The 24,446-nt window shown below is 37.9% G+C and overlaps 1 protein-coding gene across 1 annotated transcript in view; it reads right to left on the bottom strand.

The window, feature by feature from the left end:
- STK3 (serine/threonine kinase 3) overlaps nucleotides 1–24,446 on the bottom strand; it is a 317,866-nt gene that overhangs the window by 191,013 nt on the left and 102,407 nt on the right. The window contains exons 5-6 of the mRNA XM_062188183.1: nucleotides 20,058–20,222; nucleotides 19,383–19,550 (exon numbers count right to left, since the gene is read on the bottom strand). Of these exons, the coding sequence (XP_062044167.1) occupies nucleotides 19,383–19,550; nucleotides 20,058–20,222 (333 nt within the window). The remainder of the gene's footprint in view (nucleotides 1–19,382; nucleotides 19,551–20,057; nucleotides 20,223–24,446) is intronic.

Genomic DNA, 24,446 nt, shown 5'->3' with positions numbered 1-24,446 from the left:
TAATCTGTATTACCCCAAAAAGAGGCAAAAGAGGCAGACACACATCTGTGAAAGGTCATCAATTGTGTCCTCTTTGAAGACTGCGTCCTCCCTTGCTGGAAGCACTGACCAGATGCTCCTATTCTCTTATTCCCTGGCTGGCTCTTACCTCCCACCTCCACATCTCCACAAATGGGTACTTATTGCTACACTGTCCTTTCTCCTTTTTTCCCATCTCCTAGGCAATGTTCAGGACTTTTCTTCTTGAAACTTTGGGAGGCATCTGATAAACACAGAATTCCGTCAGCACAAGAGGCGCTGGAACAATTCCACCCTCGGCAGTAACTAAGGAGCCGGCAGCAGAGGAATGCTTTCCCACTGCACATGCATGTAACAGCGTTCAAGGTTAAGAAAACCACATTTGTAGTTTTTGGCAGGTGAAACACATTTTAAATGAAAAAACATTTAGAATGTTTTCTTTTTTAAATGGTTGTACTGCTAGAAGGAAGTATCTAACAATCTGTTCATTATTAATTGCATGTTTTTTGATATGGTTAATTATTTAGGCTTGATGCAATCATTCAGCTGGTTAAGACTGCTTACTGATACAAAGGTAAAGACAGGATGTATAAATTGCAATGTATATATCATTTTCTTAAGGCTAAAAGTATTTCCTCTAATAGAGTTTTTAAAATTCTATGTAGATGTAATATTTGTAGTAAAGAAAAACAAAATCCAGATAATTGATAGGCTATACCTTAATTTAAAAGTTGTCATCAGAATACTTATTCTTAAAAAGCACAACTTATAATAATTAATGGTTAGTTGACACATACAAAAAACTAAAACTCAAGACTTTCTTACACTTTAGAACTAATGACTAGAAATGGCTTCTTCATCTGTTCTTTTTGTATTAATATCACATTACCATGAGAATTGTGTTATAATTACATGCACTTGCTGTGACCCTGATAAACTAATCTATTAGTACATTCCTTTTTTAAAAAAATCCTCATTTCAAAGCTTTATAGTAAAAGCAAAATGTAAATGAAATTATTTCACTGAAGCCATTTTTAAAATATATTAAGACATAAAAACTTAAGGTTATGGAGAGATGTTCAAGATGTAATGTTAAATAGAAAAAAGAAAACTGTAAAACAATATAATCTCATGATTCAAATTTTGATTAAAAATCAGTATGTTTTCGTAAGCATGGTAAATGCAAAGCAAACAGGAAGCCTATGTATAAAAATATTAGCTGTAAATCTCTTGGTAGTACAAGTACAAATGATTTCTATTTTCTTCTTCATAGTACGCTTTCTTCCTTTACAACTCCTTCCTGTCTACAACAAAAGTGCATTACATTTATAGATAGGTGTTCTGGAATAACATCTGTAATCCATTCGATTTCTGCCTTCCCACTTGTATTGTGACAGAGTGGAAAAGGACCATCTTCTAAAGCCATGAAGAATGACTTTTTAGCATCACCAGTTTAGTCACATATCTGATCCATCAACAAATCTTGCTAATCTGTTTTCAAAATGTACTAGAGTCCAACTACATTTCTCTCACTATTTTTCACTGCTACTGCTATCCTCATCCACTACTATCTCTTGCATTTTGCAAAAGAATCATAATATGCATTGGGCATGTAGACTAGCAGTTAGGATGCTCATGTCCCACATCAGAGTACCTGGGTTTAGCACCTGGCTTAGCTCCTGACTCTAGTTTCCTGCAGATACAGACCATGGGAGACTGCAGTAATGGTTCAAGTAAATGGGTTCCCACCACCCATATTGAAGACCTGAATGGAGTTCCCAGCTACTGGCTTCAGTCTGACACAACCCCAGCCACTGTAGGCATTTGGGAAGTGAACCAACAGATGGGAGCTTGCTCTCATGCTCACTAGCTCTCCTTCCCTCATTCCCTTCATCTTATATACATAAGTGATTTTTAAAGCCTATATATTATTCCACTTCTGTCACTCTTCAGACTACTGTCATATCACTCCTCTCAGAAACCCTCAGTGACTTCTAATCTCATAATCTTCAAGGCTCTTTGATCTGGACCAGGAGTCACCAAGCACACACCAACTTCAGTGCTACTGAAACTGTTTAACTGCCTCTGTATAATACATTCCACCCCAATATGTCCTTATTTCCTTCAAGTTCTTTTTCAAATGTCACTTTCTCAATGAGGTCTTAACTGGCAATACAATACATCAACCACTCCACCCTACCTGTAGGACCGCGTTCTTCATTTCACTGCTTTTTTCTCTTTAATTATTTTTTTATTATTTATTTGAAAGGCAGAGAGAGCGGGAGAGAGAGAGAGAGACAGAGAGAGAGAGAGAGAGACTGAGAGATCAATCTTCCATCCACTGATTTACTCAACAGATGCCCATAAGAGCCCAGGGCTGCTTCAGGGCCAAATTCAGGAACCCTGAACCAAACCAATCTCCCCTGTAGGTGGTAGGGACCCAAGTACCTCGGCTTCACCAGCTGCTTCCCAGGGCACACTTGAGCAGGCATCTGGTATCAGAAGTGGAGAGGGACTTGAGTTCAGGCACTCCAACAGGGGAATGTCATGTGGCATTGAAACCACCATGTCAAATGTCTGCCATCCTGCTTTATCTTTTCTACTCTAGCACTTACTACCATCTAACATAACAATGTTGCATCTTTTTCTTCCCTATATTATCTCTTCCTTTAGTAGAATTTAAATTCAATAAAGAGAAATTTCCAACATCTTTTTTTTTTTTAACTGCTGCATCCCTAAGACCTAGAACAGTCCCTAAGCATGTAGTGGGTGCTCAGTAAATATCTTCTGAATGAATAACTGCATTCCAGTAAATCCACAACTTAACAGCAACTCATTTTATTCGTATTCTGGAAATCAATATCCAGAAATGACTTTACAAAGGGCTACAAAGCCGAAAACCAATTATAGTAAACAATAGTGTAGCTTTATTTTTCTCAAGCTGAAAAGGGAGCACCTAGGATCTTATTTTCAAAACATAGGAATAAAACTGAGTATGACTTGATTTACCAAAGGGACTCTGAGATCACAATGTTGTTCACTGCTGACATTAAGTATGCAGTACCGTCTAAACCGGGATTGTTACTCTTACTAACTTTTCCCCTAGAATATTCAGTTCCAGTCTGTAAGACTGGATGTAAAACTTTCCTTATGTATAAACAAGAAGACTAGCTGAATATCATACTACTATGCACCTGAGTATCTGTTATCTAAAAGATCTTGGGCTCTTTTATAAACATCAATCAATTCTGTGCAAAGAAAGCTAAGGGGGAAAAGGCAATTAGATACTGTGAAAAAATGGAGGCAATCAGAAGAAATACAGTCCATGGTGGCAGTGACACAAGCTAAGCAGGAGGTATGGATAATCTGGGTAAGTGCCATGGAAAAATAAATATCATGATTGGACTTGAGGCAAATGGAAACAGTTCAAATTGGCTTCGTACAGTACTTTGTGGAACATATGATGTCCATATGTCCATTACCAACAAACTGAAACATGGAAAATAACAAAAGCCAATGCTGTGATGGCTACAAGAACACACCCAATGCCAGTATCTACCACACCACAGCAGCATAATATAGTACAACTGCCAGGTAAGTTGGCTCAGAAGTCAGAAGCAATAAGAAAAGAAAAGGAGAAAGGACTGACTACAAACTGTTCTCTGTCCCTACAGAAGAAAAAGCTGGGAACTATTCTAGAAAGTAGAATGTATTCATATTAAAAGCTGAAGAGTAGAGGACAATTTTTTTCTCTTTAGACAATACCCAACAATATAAAATACTGTAAAAGTAAAAAGGGCAGAATTTTATCCAAAACTACAGATCATTTAAGATTCAGAGAAGTAAATAAGAGTGGAATAGAATGGAATAATTTCTAAGTTAAAAAAAAAAAACTGTAAATGTGACCTTTCAAGTTTTGAAATACATAACAGAGAACAAAAACAGACTGACCGTTTACATGAAGGGAATTCATTATGTTCTATGTTAGTGCTAATAAGTTTGCCAAACTTCATTGCCATACTCTCTAGTCCCTAATGTGATTCATCTTCAAGATATAATCATAAATTTATATAAAAGAAGTAGTGCTTAGGCAAATATCATGGGACCAATTTACATAGCAAAAACATTTAGAAACATACATCCTACAAAAACCAACGCTACCATCTTCGAACCTACTTGATGGTCCAGACCTTTTCAACCTATCAAAACCAGGTATTTTCAGTTAGATGACTGTATAAAAATAATCTCGGCTCTAATCCATCAATATATTGGTTGTCACTCTCTGAAACTATATAGTAACACAGTCCAGTAGTTAAAAGTATATAACTATTTTATAGTAAATATCAATGTCATTCTTATTTCAACCTGACTTCATTCTACCCTTAAACCCCCAAACTCGAAACCAACTATAATTTCTTGAGTAGCTGGAGTGTGGTTAAGGAAAGGAAGCTATGCTTGTTTGTATGGAATCTGCCATTTCCTCCCTGCCAAAACACTTGTTTAAAAAGTCATGTAATATTTCTATTAAATTGTAAATGCAGCCGACAAGGAAATGGCCTACTGGCAGTGTATTACCTTTGTGGCAGTGCCAACGGGCCTACAGCAAAATAGTGCACATGATAATTTCAACATGCATTCCCAAGTAACAAAATTGTGCTTTACATAAATACCACAGAACCTGAGCAAGATCCAGAAAAAGCAATGAAAATTTGCCCAAGCTTTCATGCTTGCCTATATCAATTGTATGTCATAACTAAAGCAAAATAGAAAAGCATCTACATATGTTCAAGAAGCTTGTGAAGTTAGATCATATAACCATGGGAAAACTATTGCAACTTAAATCTGTGTATTTCTTGTTAACCACTGTAACAACTCACTAATAAAAATTAAGAAAAACTGTGGGTATCAAATGAACCAAAATGTACTAACTACATACAAGTCCTTAAAGATCATAATGCAACTTATTAACAGGAACATATGTTCAGAGTGAGCCACAATTGTTATGTTAAATTACTCCTTCCTTTGATACCATTCACTTGATTACAGAATTTAAGAGATTCACAAGCCTTCCAATTAAAATGGTGACCTTCAGTTTATAAGTCACTTACTGCAATGCTTACAAAGTCACCTCTGATCATTTACCCCTTACCTTTCATTACATAGCACAACTACATATAATTAGACTATTTAAATGCTCCCAGATGAAATGAAGATGGTTCTACTCATGTTAAGAGTATATTTAAAGCTAAGTTAAAATGATCCAATAATTCATCTGTGATGAATACACAGGAGCATACAACCCCCTGGGTCAGCTGAAGGATATTCTGCTTACTAAAATGCACAATACTGTAAGCCATATACTTCTCATGTATCTCCATTTGCAGAAAAATATCTGCCCAGGTATAATGTCAAAAGTCAAATTCGATAGACAAAACATTTTCTCCAAAAATACTGTTCATTTTCAAGTGCCATACTCTTGAAATTTAGAGAGTTAATACTAGCCCTCAGAATACGTCCCCATCTCCCAGCTCACATACATTGAGGTACTGATGTTTTTTAAAATAAATGCTAGCTTAGGTTTCTAGCATAAAAAGATACTATGAATAATTCAAACAAAACTTACTGTGATCAATACAGCAATTCTACACAATTGCTTTTAAGATCTAAATCTTCAACAAGACTCAACAATTACGTCCACATTAGCAAACCAAAGCTACCATGCACAGAGACCAACACTAACGGTGCTCGCTAGTCTTTCTGATCTCTTTCAATAAGGGAACAGGATCTAAAGTACCAAAATATAGTAATAAAATAAATATTATGAAATATATTTAAATTTAAATTTTAAATAAATAAATTATGTTAATATAACAGTTTGAAAAGCAAGATATAAGGGATGATAGGGCCTTTCAAGTTGTATTTGATTAGCATTTAATTACTTTCACTTTTTAGCTTACTTCACTGACTCTTATTCCAAGTAAAACATTTATCATTATAAGAAAAAAGAATCTGAGCTTGTCAGATTTCAACATTAACACCACAGAAGCATCTTTGAAATAGATGCTTGATTGCACAAATTCATCAAAAATATTTAGTGGATGCTCTTATATATAAGTCACTCGAATAGCCTCAATTAGACACATATCAATGAAACACACTTGCATCTAAAACTTGATCTAGTAAGGAAAATAAGACAACTACATCATAAAAATGTTGATAATACATTAGACACTGAAAAGTGCCATAAGGATGTTATAGATAAGATGACAGGAGAATTTAAAGAAACAAGAGATTTCTTAATTGGTGAAATAAGGAACTCTGATGTAACTAGACTTAGCTAAAACTAACCTTTCCAGAAGTAAAGAAAGTTTAGGGGCTGGCGCAGTGGCGCAGTAGGTTAATCCTCCACCTGTGGCGCTGGCATCCCATATGGGCGCCAGTTCTAGTCCTGGCTGCTCCTCTTCCAATCCAGCTCTCTGCTATAGCCTAGGAAAGCAGTAGAAGATGGCCCAAGTCCTTGGGCCCCTGCACCCGTGTGGGAGACCTGGAAGAAGCTCCTGGCTCCTCCCTTCGGATCGGCGCAGCTCCAGCTGTTGTGGCCATTTGGGGAGTGAACCAACGGACAGAAGACCTTTCTCTATGTCTCTCCCTCTCACCATCTTTAACTCTACCTCTCAAATAAATAAATAAAATCTTTAAAAAAATAAATAAAGTCTAAAGGGAGGGGGAAAAACAGTATATGTCATATGTACATATATCTTTACTAGGTCCAGGTCAAAGCACAGAATTACAATATGTTGTAGTAAAGTATTAAACAAAACAACATTCTAAACAGAAAATATAACAAGAAAACCTTTGGTCACTGTTATTAGAAGCCACAGTTCTCAATCAAGTCAAGGAACTCTTGCTTCTTGGAGCTGTTATTTTAATTGGGTGGAAAGTTTAATCTACCTTACTAGAAAAATGGAAACCTACAGAAACATCATTTAAGTACAATTTCACAGGGCCCACTGATCCTGAACTCTCTGCCCCAGAAAAAGCTCAGTCTGGCCTACTGTGAATCACAGTTTCCAGTGTAGGGCTAATATATGGGCAAAAATGAAGAGTAGAAAATATCTAAAATATCTATTTATTACCACTAGAAAAGAGAGAAAAAAAATCTATGTCTTCAAAGGTTCATTTTTTTATAGGTTCCTATAGAAACTGCAGAAGACTCACAGGCAAGGGCTTAAAAGCTTTCAGCAACCTCCTGTGGCTGGCAAGACACTAAGCAGATTCAGGCACAGAAACAGTTAACCTCCTTTGGGTATTGTGTGTAGAGTCCGAATACCTCCTTCAACCTATACTGGATGTCGAACTACTGAGTGATCCTTCCCATAGCCAGAAGATCCTTAATTAACCATTGTTAATTACTGAACATTACTGAAGAGGTACCTACTACAAAAACTTAGAACTATTTTTTAGCCAAAACATGGGACTTGAAAATGCTGTATAACATTTCCGTAGTATTTAATATTTTACATGGACTGCTCATATGTGTTATCTCATTTGATCTTCATAAACAACTCTGTAATGGACAGATGAAGGTTCATTACAACCAGTTCACAGATAAGAAAACTGATTCAGGACTTACAAGTCTCAAGCATCCAGTCACACCACTACTGCATAACAATGGAAACATTCTGGCATTCCCCAAAGCCTGGTTCAGTGGTTTCTGCTCTACAAATTCGAGTAATAAACCATTGCTGGGTGATAAAACCAATGTAATGGATTTGGATCATGCATGTTTTAGTGAAAGAATGAAACTGAATAAAAGAATACTGGATAAAAACAGTAATAAGTACTGCTTCATGTCTGCCTATAGTTTATTCTAGTTGTGTATTTGTATGTGTATGCACGTGCATAATGGGTCACAACATAAAATATATTTCACACTGTGGATCAAAATTTTAAATGTTCGAATTGTAAATACCACCTTTCAGATGTGATAATAAATCACTTTAAACTGGCTTCTTTAAACTCTCTCACAAAACACAGAGAAATATTGCATTTGTCAGTATCCTGCATTAAAATCTTAAAAAGTTGGACTTCTAGTGCAATTTTTTTCAATAATTCTTACAACAAGCAATACTTCATAGAAACATGTCTCCAAAATTACAGTTTGCATTCATGTAATTTGCATGTCAGTAGGAAAATGATGATTGCTTCCTTAATAGTTACCAAACTACCTGTGTTTACAGAGCACTTGGCAAAACCAACAGCAAAGTTTGAATATAGATTAAGAGTGGGAATTCCTCTTCCCTGTGTAAGACTCAGGGGTAACCCTAACAGGCTCAACCAAGAGAAGCTGAGACCTGTTTATTTTGTTTCCTTGCTTGTTCATCTCCTCTTCTAGGATAATACCTCTGACTGGATAGAAATATAACGAAGCTATCACTATAATAAGCCCTAATCCTCATTTTAGGAGACAAATGCTTTGTACCCCCTTGTGTATCAGGACCACACTGCAGATGAACTCTAACTTTCAGATGGAGTAAAAACCTTATGTCCTGGCGTTAATACTGAAATTCCCCAGTGATCCAATTTGTCCAACTCCTCTGGATCTTTGGTTATCTCTGATCTAAAGTTATGGTTAATACAATCAAGATTCAATCTAAAATAATCACACAGTAAAATGTACAGGAGAGGGAAGAAAGGCAATATGAAAAGGAAGAAAACCATATGGACAGAAAGCTAAGGTGGAAAGGGGGCATGAGCATGTGCCTATCCTCCTTGCCAAGGGGCAAAGAAAGAAAGGTGGCAGTGAGAAGAGGTGGGGGAAAGGTAGAGGAGGTTAAGTTTAAGGGAGAAAAGCAAGCAACGCATTCACTGTAGTCTCTCCCTTCCCCAGGCCTCAGCGGATACACCCCAAAACTGTAGAAAGTACCAAACCCTTTATATGCTGTTTCTTCCTATATATACATAGCTATTATAAAGTTTAATTTATAAATTAGTAAAAATAAAATAGGAACATTATAACAATAAATACAATAAAAGTTATGTGAATGTGGTGTCCCTCTCAAAACACTTTATTGTATCATACTCAGCTGTCTTCTTATGATAATGCAAAATGATATGATGTGATGAGATCAAGTGAGATAAACGACATGGATTAGGCTATGATGTAAGGGTTATTTGAACAAAAGCACTGCAATAGTACAGCAGCCAATCTGATAATTGAAATGGCCACCAAGTAACTAATGGGTGAGTAGTATAAGTGGACAAATTCATGTTCAGGACAGGACAGCACAAATTTCATTATGCTACCCAAAATGGTACACAATTAAAAACTCTTAGTTTATTTACTTATGGAATTTTCCACATAATATTTCCAGTTAGCAGTTGACCATGGGTCACTAAGACTACAGAAAGTAAAACAATGGATAAGGGGCACTGTAATGACAAAATCATTAAACTCTCATCTACAGCCACAGGATTCTACACAATTTGAATATATATATACATATAAATAAAACTTGTTAGAGTCTATGGTCTTACATTTTAAGCGACTGAACATATATCTACTCTTTCTCCCTCAAAAAGACAGAAAGTAGAACAGTGGTTGCCTGGTGTTGGGGGGAAAATAAAGGGAGAATTATTATCCAATGGTTACAGAGTTTCAGTTTTGGATGACAAAAAAGAAAATTTCTGGAAATGGACAGATGGCTAAAGAACAACGCAAATGTACTTAATTTCAAAGAACTATATACTTAAAAATTGTTATAACAGTAAATGTTATATGTTAGTCATTAGTCATAAATTATTAACCTATCATTAGAAAGAAGAAAAGAGTTTATAGAAGGTATAAAGTGTGATGATGCTCCCCTCCCCAGAAGCTCTACCCATGTCATAATTCCAGGAAACTCTTAAATATGACTTTATTTGGGGAAAAATAGTCTTTGCAGAAGTGATTAATTCAATGACTTTGGCAAAGGTCATCTGGATCATCTAACAAGCCTTAAATCCAATTACAAGTGTTCTTATAAGAGAAAGGCAGAGAGAAATCTGAGTCAGAAAAAAAAAAAAAAGGGAATACACAGACCCTCAAAGAATAATGCAACGTGACAATGTAGGCAGAGACTGGACTGATCCAAACACAACTGACAGAAAAGTATGGGCTGCTGGTAACTGCTTAAAACTGCAAGAGGCAAAGAATGGATCCTCCCTTGGAGCCTCTGGTGGAGTATGGCACTGTCAGCACCTTCATTTCAGACTTATGGCCTCCCAGATTAAATGAAGATACTCATTCTCTATGTACTCCCAACCAACACACACATTAAACGCTTGTGAAGGATCTCTCGAGAGATGATCCCATGCACACACACTAAGATGGCCCAGGAATCTACCAAGTTCTTCACAGCCAGAACTGGTATGTAAATGTGTTGGGTGTAGCATTACTCAACTCCAAACACTACCCAGGCTCAGTCTTCCAGAATTTCAAATTTTATTACTAACTGAGCAGGAAGGAGTTCATGATTATTATTACTTGCTTGGTATTAGATTTTTTTAAGGTTTTTATTTAATGAATACAAATTTTATATGCACAGCTTTTAGGGATATAGTGTTTCTTCTCCCCATTCTCACCTTCCCTCTCCTACTACCATCCCACCTACTACTCCCTTTCCCATTTCATTTTCCATTAAGATTTGTTTTTAATTGACTTTATATACAATAGACCAACTCAATACTAAGTAGAGATTTCAACTATTTGCACCCACACAGACACATAAAGTACAGTTTGAAGACAAGTTTTACTGTTAATTCTCATAGTACACCTCATTAAGAACAGAGGTCCAACATGGTGAGTAAGTGCACAGTGACTCCTGTTGTTGATATTGATATAACAACTGACACTCTTATTTATGACATCAGTGATCACCCAAGGCTCTTGACATGAGCTGCAGGGCTATGGAAGCCTTTTGAGTGAACAAATTCCGTCAGTTTTTATACAGGGCAGTATGCAAAGAGGAAGTTCTCCCCTCCCTTCAGAGAAAAGTACATCCTTCTTTGATGATCCCTTCTTTCAACTGGGGTCTCACTCACAGAGATCTTTCATGCAGAACCGTTTTTGTCACTATGTCTTGGCTTTTCATGCCTGAAATGCTCTCATGGTAGTTTTAGTCAGATCTGAATGCCCTAGGAGGCTGATTCTAAGGTGAGAGTGCTGTTTAGGGTGTTTATCATTCTATGAGTCTGCTGTGTGAATTGTATTGGGTTTTTTAAAAGCATATTAAAATGGTTAACTCAGTTTTCACTCCATATGTGTGGCAATAACTACCTATTTGTGTCTTTTTTTCTTTAAGAAATCATGTTGGATTAGGAGCATACTTGGTCATTAAAAAAAGCAGTGCCATTTGATTTTCAGGGAGGAAAGCTACCATGTATATGTATTTTTAGTATCCATTATAACGAATGAACACCAGTCCCACCTGCTTGCAGTGTCAGTTTTTAAAAATGATGTACTGGTATACTTATTTCACCTATTTCTATGCTTCTCAAAAAAGGGGGAGGTAGGTAGAGGTGAGTTAGAAAACATAGCTAGGTTCAGCAAAAGGTTCCTCAGTAAAGAAAGGTAACTTGTAAAAAAGATCTATTCTATTTACTAAAAGGCAGAGTGACAGAGAGAGAGAGGGAAGAGAAGAAAAAAGAGAGATTTTTTTTCCACCCTATGGTTCACTCCCCAGATGCTTGGAAAAGCCAGGTGTGGGCTAGGTGGAAGCCAGGAACTGGAACTCCCTCTAGGTCTCCCACGTGGGTAACAGGAATCCAAGGATTTGCACCATCATCTTCTGCCTCCAAGGATACATTAGCAGGCAGCTGTATCGGAAGTTCAGAGTAGCCATGGCCAAACCAGGCACTCAATATGGGATGCAGGATGTCCTAAGCAGCAACCTAATCCACTCTCCCCCAAAATAAGATTATAAAACATCATTCATCAAAATAACCTTTCCATGTTTGAAAATATCCAGTTTCTTTCTTTAAAACTATGTGTTATGAGGATACATAACCAGAGCTTTTTTTAACCTAAAATACTTCCTAATTTACTCTCAGAGATTGTCATGCTTAAAATATGTTTCTGAAAATTATCATTTTATTGCCTGCAGTTGTTTCAACTCACTTTTGACACAAATCTTGCTAAAATATAAATGCATTTTCACATCTTATTTTACAAGAGTAATAAACATTCCGCCTTATATTGTATAGGAGTAAAGCTTTTAGTATGAGTTTTCTTCCCTTCACTTACTTAATTCAAGAAATTACCAGGCACTTTTCCAGCTCCTTTGTCTAATACAAACAGTTCTTTCCCTACCAAATCACTATGTTGGGCAATGGATAACCAACCAGAAAAGCTTGAAAAACAAAACAAAAAAATTTTTAAATATGGTTAAAAGAATGAATTTGCTTTCACTAACATCTAAGGGGGAAAGTATGTAGGTTTGGTGGAAGGGTACAGTTTTAGACATTTAGAAAATTTATACTATCCACTCATTTCCTATTTTTTGAAATTAGAAATTCTATTTTCTTTTTGACAGGCAGAGTTAGACAGTGAGAGAGAGAGAGAGAGACAGAGAGAAAGGTCTTCCTTCCATTGGTTCACCTCCCAAATGGCTGCTACGGCTGGCACACTGCACTGATCCGAAGCCAGGAGTCAAGTGCTTCCTCCTGGTCTCCCATGCGGGTGCAGGGCCCAAGCACTTGGGCCATCCTCCACTGCCTTCCCCGGGCTACAGCAGAGAGCTGGACTGGAAGAGGAGCAACCAGGATAGAATCCGGTGCCCCAACCAGGACTAGAACCCGGAGTACCGGCACCGCAGGTGGAGGATTAGCCTAGTGAGCCGCAGCGCCGGCCTAGAAATTCTATTTTCTTAGAGGGCTAAGAAGATAGAGGATAGATTGTCACAGAAGTTTTGTGGTTAATTAAATTCAAAATTAAATTGAACAGGTTGGGTGGTGGCAGCGGTGGGTGTTTGGTGTAGCAATTAAGACACTGCCTGGGATACTTACATCATTTATCAGAATGTCTGGGTTCCAGTCCCAGCTCTAATCCTGATTCCAGATTCTTGCTAATGCACACTCTGGGAGGCAGCAAGTTAAATACCTGGATATCTGCCACCCACATGGGAGCCCCAGAATTGAGGTCCAAGCTTCTGGCTTCAGCCTGATGCAGACCCAGCTGTCGCCGTCATTTGGGCAGTGAGCCAGCAGATGGGAACTCTGTCAGTGCATCTTGTCTCTCTCTCAAGCAAACGTATTATCAAATCAAATAAATTTATTTTACTAATCTAACTGGTTTCATGTTGAACTATTTAAAATAAACTGAATTTTGATTTAAAAATTTGTCTTACTTTACAATTTAAGCAGATTTACTTCCAGTTGCCATTACTCATTAACTTGAATCTACTAGATGACTATCCATGTATAAGAACCCTGTCCTCCCTCTCCTGCTTAAAGTTTTACACAGCTATTCTATCTACCACAGTGAAACTTTGGTTTGTTTACACTATAAGCAAGTTAAAAAAAAGTTTAGCAAAACTGTTCACTCTTTGCCATCAAACAAATCCAGTGTTTTTAACAGCTCTTTATATAGGAAATTCCTCCTTGATATCCATATTCCAAATATCTGTTATTCTAACTCAGGAATGATAAAAGGAAATATCAATCACGGACAAACAAACTTCAGCTACAAAACTAATGACCTCAGCATTAACAACATCCAGAGATACATTCTAAATTAACCGCAGGTTTACGACTTTATTTAACCACTTTCATTCTCTCATTCAGTGCCACCTTTAAGTTCTTCATATCCCTCAAGCTATGACACTCTAAATGTATGTCCTACAAAAAGCTTCATCAGTGAAAAACACAATCTTGGTTTGTGGCTATTTAAGCAGGAGCTATTCTATACCAAAGTATCCAAGTTTAGTGCAGCTTTTTCTGTCCCTCATTTTTGCTGCCCCGAGCAAGATCAGGTGTAAGCAGGCCTGAAACTGGGCATGGTAGAAGGATGGCATTTCTGAGAAAATGACTGGGATATCACATGCACGCAGTCTAGAAGTCACTGTCCTGAGGTGGTCCTATCTAGTGGGCAGGCATCGTGGACGGGGCCAGAACTCTGTGAAAATAGTCAAAGGAAACTCCAGAAAGACAGGATGGAATCCTCACTCTGCTTGGGCATGGTAGCAGTGGCTGGGCAACCGCTGGATGTGGAGGCTGGGGAAGTTTGCCTGCCACACGCTCACTTTGTCTCCTATTCTAGATAGCCATCTAAATGCAGTAAATTGGAATAGCCTTTATTTCTATTAGAAGACCTGGCATTCTTTGCCTCTATCTGCTGTTGTAATCTTTGTCAATCACATCTTCACCTCATTGTAACAATTTTGTAGATTAATGGTTATCTCATTAGCATGTACTTTTACAAAAAAAAAAAAAAAGGTGGAGAAGAATATGTAAAAATCTGATGTGTGTCTGTATGCCCCTGTCACTTGGGAATTAATAATTTCAAGGGTGAGAATATATAGCTTGTAGATTTTTTATTTTTGCTAGCCACACCTTGACTCGCACAGAGTTGAGATATAAATGCATAAAGTATTTCTTGGGTGTCCAGGCAAGAACACAGTCCAGCCTGAGTTCATATCTCAGTTCTGTCACTGACAGGCTGTGTCATCTTCACATATGATGTAATCCTTTAAACATCCATTTCATTCAATCTACTAATTAAAATGGAGATTTAAAAATTTATCTCACAAAATTATTATAATAAAAATCTAATTAAAAAAGAAAACATCAGGGGCCAACACTGTGGCACAGCAGGTTAAGCTGCAGTTAGAGATGCCGATATCCAACACTAGAGTACCGGCTGGAGTCCCAGCTGCTCCTCTTCTGATCTGGCTCCCGTGTAATGTGTTTGGGAAAGCAGCAGAGGCTGGCCCAAGTACAGCCACCCACATGGGAGACCTGTACAGAACTGCAGGCTCCTGGGTTTAGCCTGGCTCAGCCCCAGCCATTTCAGCCATTTGAATGTGGGGCCAGCGAATAAGATATATTGGTCTGTATCTCGCCACAACCCCATGCCCCATCACTCTGCTTTTCAAATAAATAAAATAAATCTTTAAAAAATCAATAATTCATGGCCGGTGCCGTGGCTCACTTGGCTAATCCTCTGCCTGTAGTGCCAGCACCCCGGGTTCTAGTCCCAGCTGGGGCACCGGATTCTGTCCCGATTGCTCCTCTTCCAGTCCAGCTCTCTGCTGTGGCCCGGGAGGGCAGTGGAGGATGGCCCAAGTGGAGGATGGCCCTTGGGCCCTGCACCCACGTGGGAGACCAAGAGGAAGCACCTGGTTCCTGGCTTCGGATTGGCGCAGTGCGCCAGCCGTAGCAGCCATTTGGGAGATGAACCAACAGAAGGAAGCCCTTTCTCTCTTTCTCTTTCTCTTTCTCTCTCTCACTGTCTAACTCTGCCTGTCAAAAAAAAAAAAATCAATAATTCACTAAGCAATCACTTTCTCTCTCAGACACACACACACACACACACACGTAACTGCTCTCTAACCTCACAGCTTTAATTGGTTTAGGGTAGGTACAAGTTATCAGAATTTTTTGAGAGTGCCCCAGGATACCTCTATGCAGAAACAGTACTGAACATTGTTTAGCACTTCCTTATACTCTCTCTCCAGACTGTACCCCATCCATGGGTAACCACCTGAACTACTCACTTGAACAGAACCCTTACAGTCCCTGTAGTTCCATCTTTCCAAGAAACTCACTGGTTAAAATTCAAACCCTGAAATCAAAGCCATAGTGTTCTCCAGTCCAGAGTTGAGCACTGCTAAAAAAAAAAAAAAAAAAAAAAAAAAGGCCCACAAACTAGGATTGATGACACTATGATTTTTCACTTTCCAATTTTCTTCCCTCTTGCACAGCTCTTTCTTCAATCCCCCCTTCCTCCATGGCCTCCCTCCAAACTACAGTCAACCTTGACAAGACAGAGAAATTATTAATTGTATTAAGTTTCTACCCTTGAATAATATCTTTTTAATATTCTGTGTGTGACAAAATGGGAAATATGCATAAAACACTTTCCCACATACCAGAGAACAATGATTATCTTGAGTAAAAGCACCTGCATGACTGAGTTGCAAGCTAACCAAGCTGCAACTATTTTTTCAAGGAATACCATTTTTACTTGAAAGAAGAATTAACAGAAAACCTAGGCTTATTCAGACTCGGGTATCTGACATTTTCTAAACAGTGAACCAAGTGAACCTGTCATATCCAACAAAACAGATGGTGTTTGTTGCCAAGGATAAAATTTGAGCTTTCAATTGAAGATTCAAACTTTGGAAAGCTTGTGTCTGCTACATGATCCTGACAGACTTCCAATACCTCTAACTGGAAGACAGCTCACAAACATGAGAAAAGTTAAGCAATGACCATATAAATAGCAACTTAAAACTGTATTGTGCTCGGAAATGCACAAGGCAACACTGAATAAACTGCCCAAAGAACTAGAGAGTCAAAACTTGTATTTGTATGTATGTATGTATACACACACATACATACACACACATTTTGAAGAAAAAGAAAATTCTACTTGGAAAATGGCTGTCAAGAAGGCTCCATAAAGAAAGACGATCTCTGAGTTGGGAAATGAAAAACTGACAGAATTTAGAGTGATAGAAAAAAGTGATCAAGACACCTAGGATGTTGTGATTTTTTTAAGATTCCTGAAGGCAAGAGTTACATATTACAATTTTTTGCTATCTGCTAGAGAGACAAGAACATAATCAAGTCTAAACTTGGTGAAAAAAAATAAGATTTCCACACAGAAGAAGCAGAAGAGTAATAATGCAAGGCCTAGGTTAAAACCCAGCTCTGGGACTGATTTAATACACTTCATTAATTCAAGCGAAAATACACCCACTTTGAGGATCACCCTAAACCATTTTAACTAAAAGTACCACAGATAATAATCAGAAGAAATGAGAATGTGTATTATTGTTTTTGTGCTAATCTTATTACTTTTCATATTACTTTAAAATGTTATTTTTATTTTTCATTTTAGCAAAAAAGAACATGTATGCACAAAGAAGATGGTCCATATTGTATACAACTGTATTTCTCAAATAATTCTCTTTACAGTGTTTCAATATGGCATGCAGATTTTTTTTAAGAAATTTCAACATAGAATACAATTACCTTGGATTATTTAATGCATAAGAGCATTGTAATATTAAACATAATTCCAATTTATTCTTCTTCAGATATCCTAAAGCATTGCACTCTTTTCCCATCATACATTTCCTTTGCACACTTCTCCAGACACTCTGCTATTATCTTCTCTTTTGTACAAACACACACGCACACACACACACACATCCCCCTTCATTCCTATATCCTTCTTGAAGTAACTATAGCCACTAGAGGGCAATAAGTATACGAAGATAAATGCACTTATCTATAGTGAATTGAGATTTACATCCCAATACACCTAAAGACAGTTATCAACACACACATTAAAGCATAGGCAAGTAAACTTCAATATGCAAGGTAAATTTTTCATATACAAAAGTTACCCTGGAAAAGGAGGCCATAAAAGGGTAAAATTAGTGATCAGGAAAATTCTCTTTCCTCAATAAGCACTAATTCAACAAATAAGCCTAGTTCTCTTGAAAGTACATAGCTTGCCCCAAATGATGGAGTTAGAAATGTGCCAGGGGATTCCAATACAATCCCATCAAGGTGGCATGTACCAATGCCATCTCACTAGTCCAAGTGATCAATTTCAGTTCACATTCGATGGCTTGGATAGGTCTAAGAATCAAAGGGATCACACAAACAAGACAAGTGTCTGCTAATACTAACTGATAGAATCAAAAAGGGAGAGAAGGATCCAACATGGGAAGTGGGATACACAGCAGACTCATAGAATGGCAGATGTCCTAAACAACACTCTGGCCTCAGAATCAGCCCTTAAGGCATTCGGATCTGGCTGAAGAGCCCATGAGAGTATTGTAGGCATGGAAAGCCAAGATACCATGGAAAAGAAAAAAGAAGAAGACCTAAATGAAAGATCTCTGTGAGTGAGATCCCAGTGGAAAGAACGGGGCCATCAAAGAAGGAGGTACCTTTCTCTGAAGGGAGGAGAGAACTTCCACTTTGACTGTGACCCTATCGGAATAAGATCAAAGTCAGCGAACTCTAAAGGCTTCCATAGCCCTGGCAACTCATGACTAGAGCCTAGGGAGATTACTGACGCCATGAACAGGAGTGTCAAATTGTTAAGTCAGCAACAGAAGTCACTGTGTACTTACATCCCATGTGGGAACTGTCCTTAATGTGTTGTCTAATGTGCAGTGATGCTATAACTAGTACTGAAACAGTATTTTTACACTTTGTGTTTCTGCGTGGGTACAAACTGATGAGATCTTTACTAATTATATACTGACGGATCTTCTGTATATAAAGATAATTGGAAATGAAAAAAAAAAAAAACCTGGTGTTAAATTGGAAATGGCATAGAAAATTAATTAATTTTTAAAAAAATATTATGTAGGATCTCTGTCTTTAATGTGCTGTACACTCTTATTTAATGCTATAACTAGTACTCCAACAGTATTTTTTTTTCACTTTGTGTTGCTATATGGGGGCAAACTGTTGAAATCGTTACCTAATATATACTAAACTGATCTTTTGTATAGAAAGAGAATTGAAAATGAATCATGATGTGATTGGAAGGGGAGAGGGAGCAGGAAAGGGGAGGGTTGTGGGTGGAAGGGAAGTTTTGGGAGGGGGAAGCCATTGTAACCCATAAGCTGTACTTTGGAAATTTATATTCATTAAATAAAAGTTTAATTTAAAAAAAAAAAAGTACATAGCAGCATTAGAATTCAGAATTTTTTAAAATAAGCCTCAGACCGAAAAGGGGGTAACAAAAACACAGGAAGGTAGAAATTGTAAAATGAGTAGAAAAGAACTGATTTCCTCAAACTCTTCCACTATCACACTGAGAAAACAACAAACTGAAAAACCAAGACGATTTTCCAACCCTTTATTCAGCTGAAGAATAAGGACCTTACAGGCATATTTCCAGGGGGACAAAAACAGTGATGGGAGAAATAAATACTACTTTCATTTCTCTTGCAGTTAAGAATGTATAGGAAGAAAATGAACAGTGACTAATCTTTGACAGATAATTTCACTAATTTTTTGCATAGAATCTAAATTCAAATAAGCTTATTTGATTTACTTTAAGCTTACTTACACTGACATTTCAAAACTACAACACTTACAAGGTTAACATTTTTAACAAACAGCAATTTCCTTACCCTCATTGGATGTATATCCGCATAAGGCGGTTTTCCTTCAGCCATTTCTATAGAAGTAATGCCAAGGGACCAGATGTCAGCCACACAGTTATAGCCTATTTCTTGAATTACTTCAGGAGCCATCCAAAATGGAGTTCCTATTACAGTATTACGTTTTGCCATTGTATCCTGTAATAGCATTATGCAGACATAAATACTACTATAAAAAACACAAAGGAAATCTGTATGCCAACATGTCCTTTAAAACACATGTTAAACTCTTATATACCACAGATTACATCTGAAATTAACTATATTGCTAAGATTTCAACTAGTCATTATACAATATATTCAGGAATTTTAAATTATTAAATAACCAAGAGCCTACAAGTAACCTACTTCTACTATCTTCATTAAAAAGCCATTAAAAACATTATAATAAAAGTATCAAAAATGAATCAACATAGCTTTCCTTTTACAACACTTAAGCATTTGAAAGCAAGATATATTGTCATATTCAATATCACTAATTATAAATAAAATAAATAATGCTCAATTTGGTTCAATTATTGCTTTCTCGAGAAGAACAATAAAGTCACACATTTCCTCCCATACTTCCCAGAGCTAACAAAGTTTAGATACAAACCAGAACAAATCAGACAAAAGTGTTCCCAAAAAATATTAAAGTCAACTTACTGTTAACTGACCAGCCACACCAAAGTCTGCCAATTTTGCGTGTCCTTCTGTATTGAGGAGAATATTTCCAGCTTTTATATCTCTGTGAATTTTCCTCATAAAGTGCAAATATTCTAGTCCTTTCAATGTAGATTTAAGAATGGTTGCAATTTCATCTTCTGTTAACTGGAAAGAAATTTTTTAAAGTCATATTGAAATACCATGTCAGATAAATTCTTATAAGAGAGCACTAGAAACAACATTTCTTTCTAATGACCACTACATCTTTAGGAAGAGCCTAAAGGTTAAAATAATAAATAACATGTTTTCCATCTACAATATTGTTAGTCATTCTCATTATATATTTTACTGATGAAATGATTATTAAATTTCTTTTCTGTTTAAAATTAGCAATGTACTTCATACGGCATTGACCATATCCTAAAAACCAGCATGACCATAAAAAAATCAGTATTTCTCACTTTGTCTAACATTTGGTCAGTGCACTATTGCAATTCTCTGTCCTGAAAAAGTAAATTGAGACACTTTTCCCTGAATTCCCTGATTTTTGAAGAAAATGAAAGCCCACAACTTTACAAAAAGGAAAGACAATGAGGATAGGTAGCTAGACACAAATCTCCAGCATGAAGATCTGGCACAAATGCCACTCTTCCTGCTTCCAACCATGTCACTCTTAATCCAACCAAGTCCTAGGCTTCTGACCTAATACTGAAAACTCAAAAATGAAAATGTCAGAGAAAGATGTGGGATATGGAAACACAAGAAAAGCAGTTAGAGGAAAGAAAGGAGAGAGAAGAGAGAAGGAGGGCAAGTCTATCTATAATAGGCATTAATGAAAGTCAGCATTCATTACCTCATTTATCCTTACTACAGTCCTATATGGTGGTTTCATATTATGAAATGATAAGAAATAAGTATTTGCTCATTTTTTCCGAGGTTTCTAGCACAACAGCTCCTTAGGTGGAGTAGCAGGTAAAGGCAATGCCTGCAACAACGGTATCCCATATGAGTGCCGGTTTGGGTCCCAGCTGTTCCACTTCTGTTCTAACTCCCTGCTAAAACGCCTGAGAGAGCAGTGGAAAATGGCCCAAATTCTTGTGCCCCTGCACCCATGTGAGAGACTTGGATAACTTCCTCTCCTGGCTTCAGCATCTCCTACCTCCAACTGTTGTGGCCATTTGGGGAGAGAACCAGCAGATGAAAGACCTATTAATTATGGACTTAAAAAAATAAAAATTGATCTAAGACCTACATGTAAGACCTAAAACTATCCAACTCCTAAGAAAAAAAAACAGCAAAAGCTTCACAATATTAGATTTGGTAATGAGTTCTTGAATATGACAAAAATATATATGCAACAAAAGGAAACAGACAAATTGGCTTCATAAAAATTTTTAAAATTTGTGCATAGGAAGGAAGCCATCATCAACAAAATGAAAACACAACCTACTGAATGGAATGGAAGAGAATATTTGTAAATTATGTATCTAACTAGAGATTAATATCCAGAACATATAGAGAACTGCTAAAGCTCAGCAATGAAAAATAAATAAGTAAAAATTGGCAAAGGGCTTGAAGATATTTTTCCAAAGATAGACAAATGGCCAATAAGAACATGAAAAGATCTCCAGCATCATTAGTCATTATGGATATTAAAATCAAAACTTCAAGATATCATTTCACACTCATTACCACAGCTATTATCAAAAAGCAAAATAACAAGTTTTGGCAAAGATGTGGAGAAACTAGAATCCTTGTGCACTCTAGGGAGAAATATAAAATGGTACAGCTGCTGAGGAAAATAAAAATTCAACCACAGAATTACCTTTTTACTCAGGAGTTCAGCTTAGGGGTATAAACTCAATAGAACTAAAAACAAGGGCTCAAGATTTTGTACAACCGTTGCTCATGGCAGATTAATTCACAGTAGACAAAAAGCAGAAACCACCCAAGTATCCACTGACAAATGAAAAGGTAAGCAAAATGTAATATTATCCAGCCTTAAAAAGGAAGGCAATTCAGCAATATACTACAGCATAGGCAAATTTTGAGCACATTATGCTAGGTAAAATAACCCAAACATTCACAATTAAAAAATGAATACTGTATGATTCAGCTAATATGATATTTAGAACAATCTAGAATATCTAGTAAAAATCAGACATAGAAAGTCAAATGGTAGTTGCCTGGGGCTGGGTGGAAATAAAGACTTGGTGTTAATTCCAAGATGGCAGAATAGGAAAAGTATGTACTACTCTAGGCTAGGGGAAAACAGTTAAAAAAAAAAAAAAAAGAAGAAGAAGAAGAAAGAAAGAAAAAGGGGGCCAGCGCTGTGACTCAGTAGGTTAATCCTCCGCCTGTGGCACCAGGAATCCATATAGGTTCCAGTTCTAGTCCCGGCTGCTCCTCTTTTGATCCAGCTCTCTGCTGTGGCCTGGGAAAGCAGTAGAAGATGGCCCAAATGCTTGGGCCCCTGCACCCACATGGGAAACCTAGAGGAAGCTCCTGGTTCCTGGCTTCAGATCGGCCTAGCTCCAGCTGTTGCAGCCATCTGGGGAGTGAACCAGCAGGTGCAAGGCCTTTCTCTCTGACTTTCTCTCTCACTATCTGTAACTCTAACTCTCAAATAAATAATAAAGAAAAAGAAAAAAAAAGTAGAGAAAGTAAATTTTCAGGGGAGAGTTAGAAAACTGTGGTAGAAATCCTACAGAAGGAAGAGGGATGCCGTGGATCTGTTTAGAAGGTACAGATGTGCAGCAATGAGCACGGACACACACACCCAGCAGCCCAGATGAGAAAAGCACCAGCTCTGGAGAACAAGGTGAGATCAGACTGCAGTGGCCCTGGTAATGCAACTGGAATGAGAGCCTGGCAGATTACTGTCTCTGAGTCTGGCCTGAAGCCCTAAGGGGGACAGAATGCCCACTAACCCATTGAGAAAAAGGAACACATATCTCCCTTCAACTCCTCCACAATGGCACCCAGAAAATGGTTGAGAGATGGCAGGGGCCATTTAGGACAAAAGTAGCAGCTGCAGCAGCTCTTGGGTGCACCCAGAAACTGACAGGGACAAGATGCCATCTTGACACCAGTAGCAGCAGCAGCTCAGGTGCACACACCCAGAAACAGGCAGGGAGGAGGCATTCTGACATCAAGACTGGCTGCAGAGGCTCTTGTGCACACCGTGCAACCAGCAGGGAGAAGGTACCATTGTGAAATGAGTAGAGGCTATGGCCCTGTGATCCAGGGGTTTTACCAGAGGGAGAAATCCACATTCCCCACTGACTTTGAGTCTAGCTGAGAGCACTGTCAGGGGATGGGGCACCCATGTATGACTGTGAAGTGCCCCTCCACTCTCAACATATCACAGGGTATGGGGACCAAACCACATAGGCAGAGCACCCACAGGCAGCTGACTCTGGGAATGTCTCAGCCTCTCTATGGATGGGACAGGCTAGCAGGGCAGAGTGGATCCTCTGCAACCCGTGACTGTGGGATCCCAGTGTGCTGAGACTGTGGGAACTCTGCATGAGAGATGGCAGGGTGTGGGTGGGCCTCTGGGCAATCACTGAGTGTTACTCTCTCCACACGCTCAGAGCTCCCTGGATGCCTGGGGTGGGTCACTACAGCTGGATCTGTGCTCACACTGAGGACTGCACAGATGCTTTGTGCAGTTCAAGAGGCAGCACAAAGCATGGATGAATTCTGCACCCACTGTGGGCTAACACATGGGAACTGATCACCTTGGTAGAGAAGAGGTGAGGGTATGACTATGCCAATAGAGGTGATCATACCATCCTTTCTGTTAACAAGAGAAGATCTACCACGCCCAACTTGGGTGTCACCCTGCATACTTGCCCCACCCTGAAGGGGGGGGGGGGAAGAACCTCCCAGCCACAACCCAGGACACGCCTTTGGGTATTCACCGAAAGAGCAGACAACTCCACTAAGCCACAGAGGCATAGTTCAAAAATAAAAGCCATCCAGAGGAGAAAACCAACATGTATTTCCACAAATGCTTAAAAATAAAAGTAGAAATTTAAAAAACAAGAATAAGGAAGATGTGACCCCCGCAAAGGAACACAACGCTTCAATATTAGAATGTGAAGATGAAAAGACTGATGAAATGCCAGAAACAGATTTCAAAAGATTAATCATAGGATTACTCAGAAGCAATGAGAAGTAAATTCACAAGTTAAATAAATCCATACATGACATGAATGAAAAAATTTTCCCATGAAATTGGGATTTTGAAATCAAAATGAAACATTAGAAATGAAAAATTAAATGTCAAATAAAAAATGCAATGGAAAGCCTGAACAACAGACTTTGTGAGGCAGAAAAAAGAAAATCTGAGCTAAAAGACAAATCTTTTTAAATTGTAAGACC

Source organism: Lepus europaeus, chromosome 4 (assembly GCF_033115175.1).
Source record: "Lepus europaeus isolate LE1 chromosome 4, mLepTim1.pri, whole genome shotgun sequence".
NCBI lineage: Eukaryota > Metazoa > Chordata > Mammalia > Lagomorpha > Leporidae > Lepus > Lepus europaeus.
This window is presented reverse-complemented; position numbering and strand designations above follow the sequence as displayed.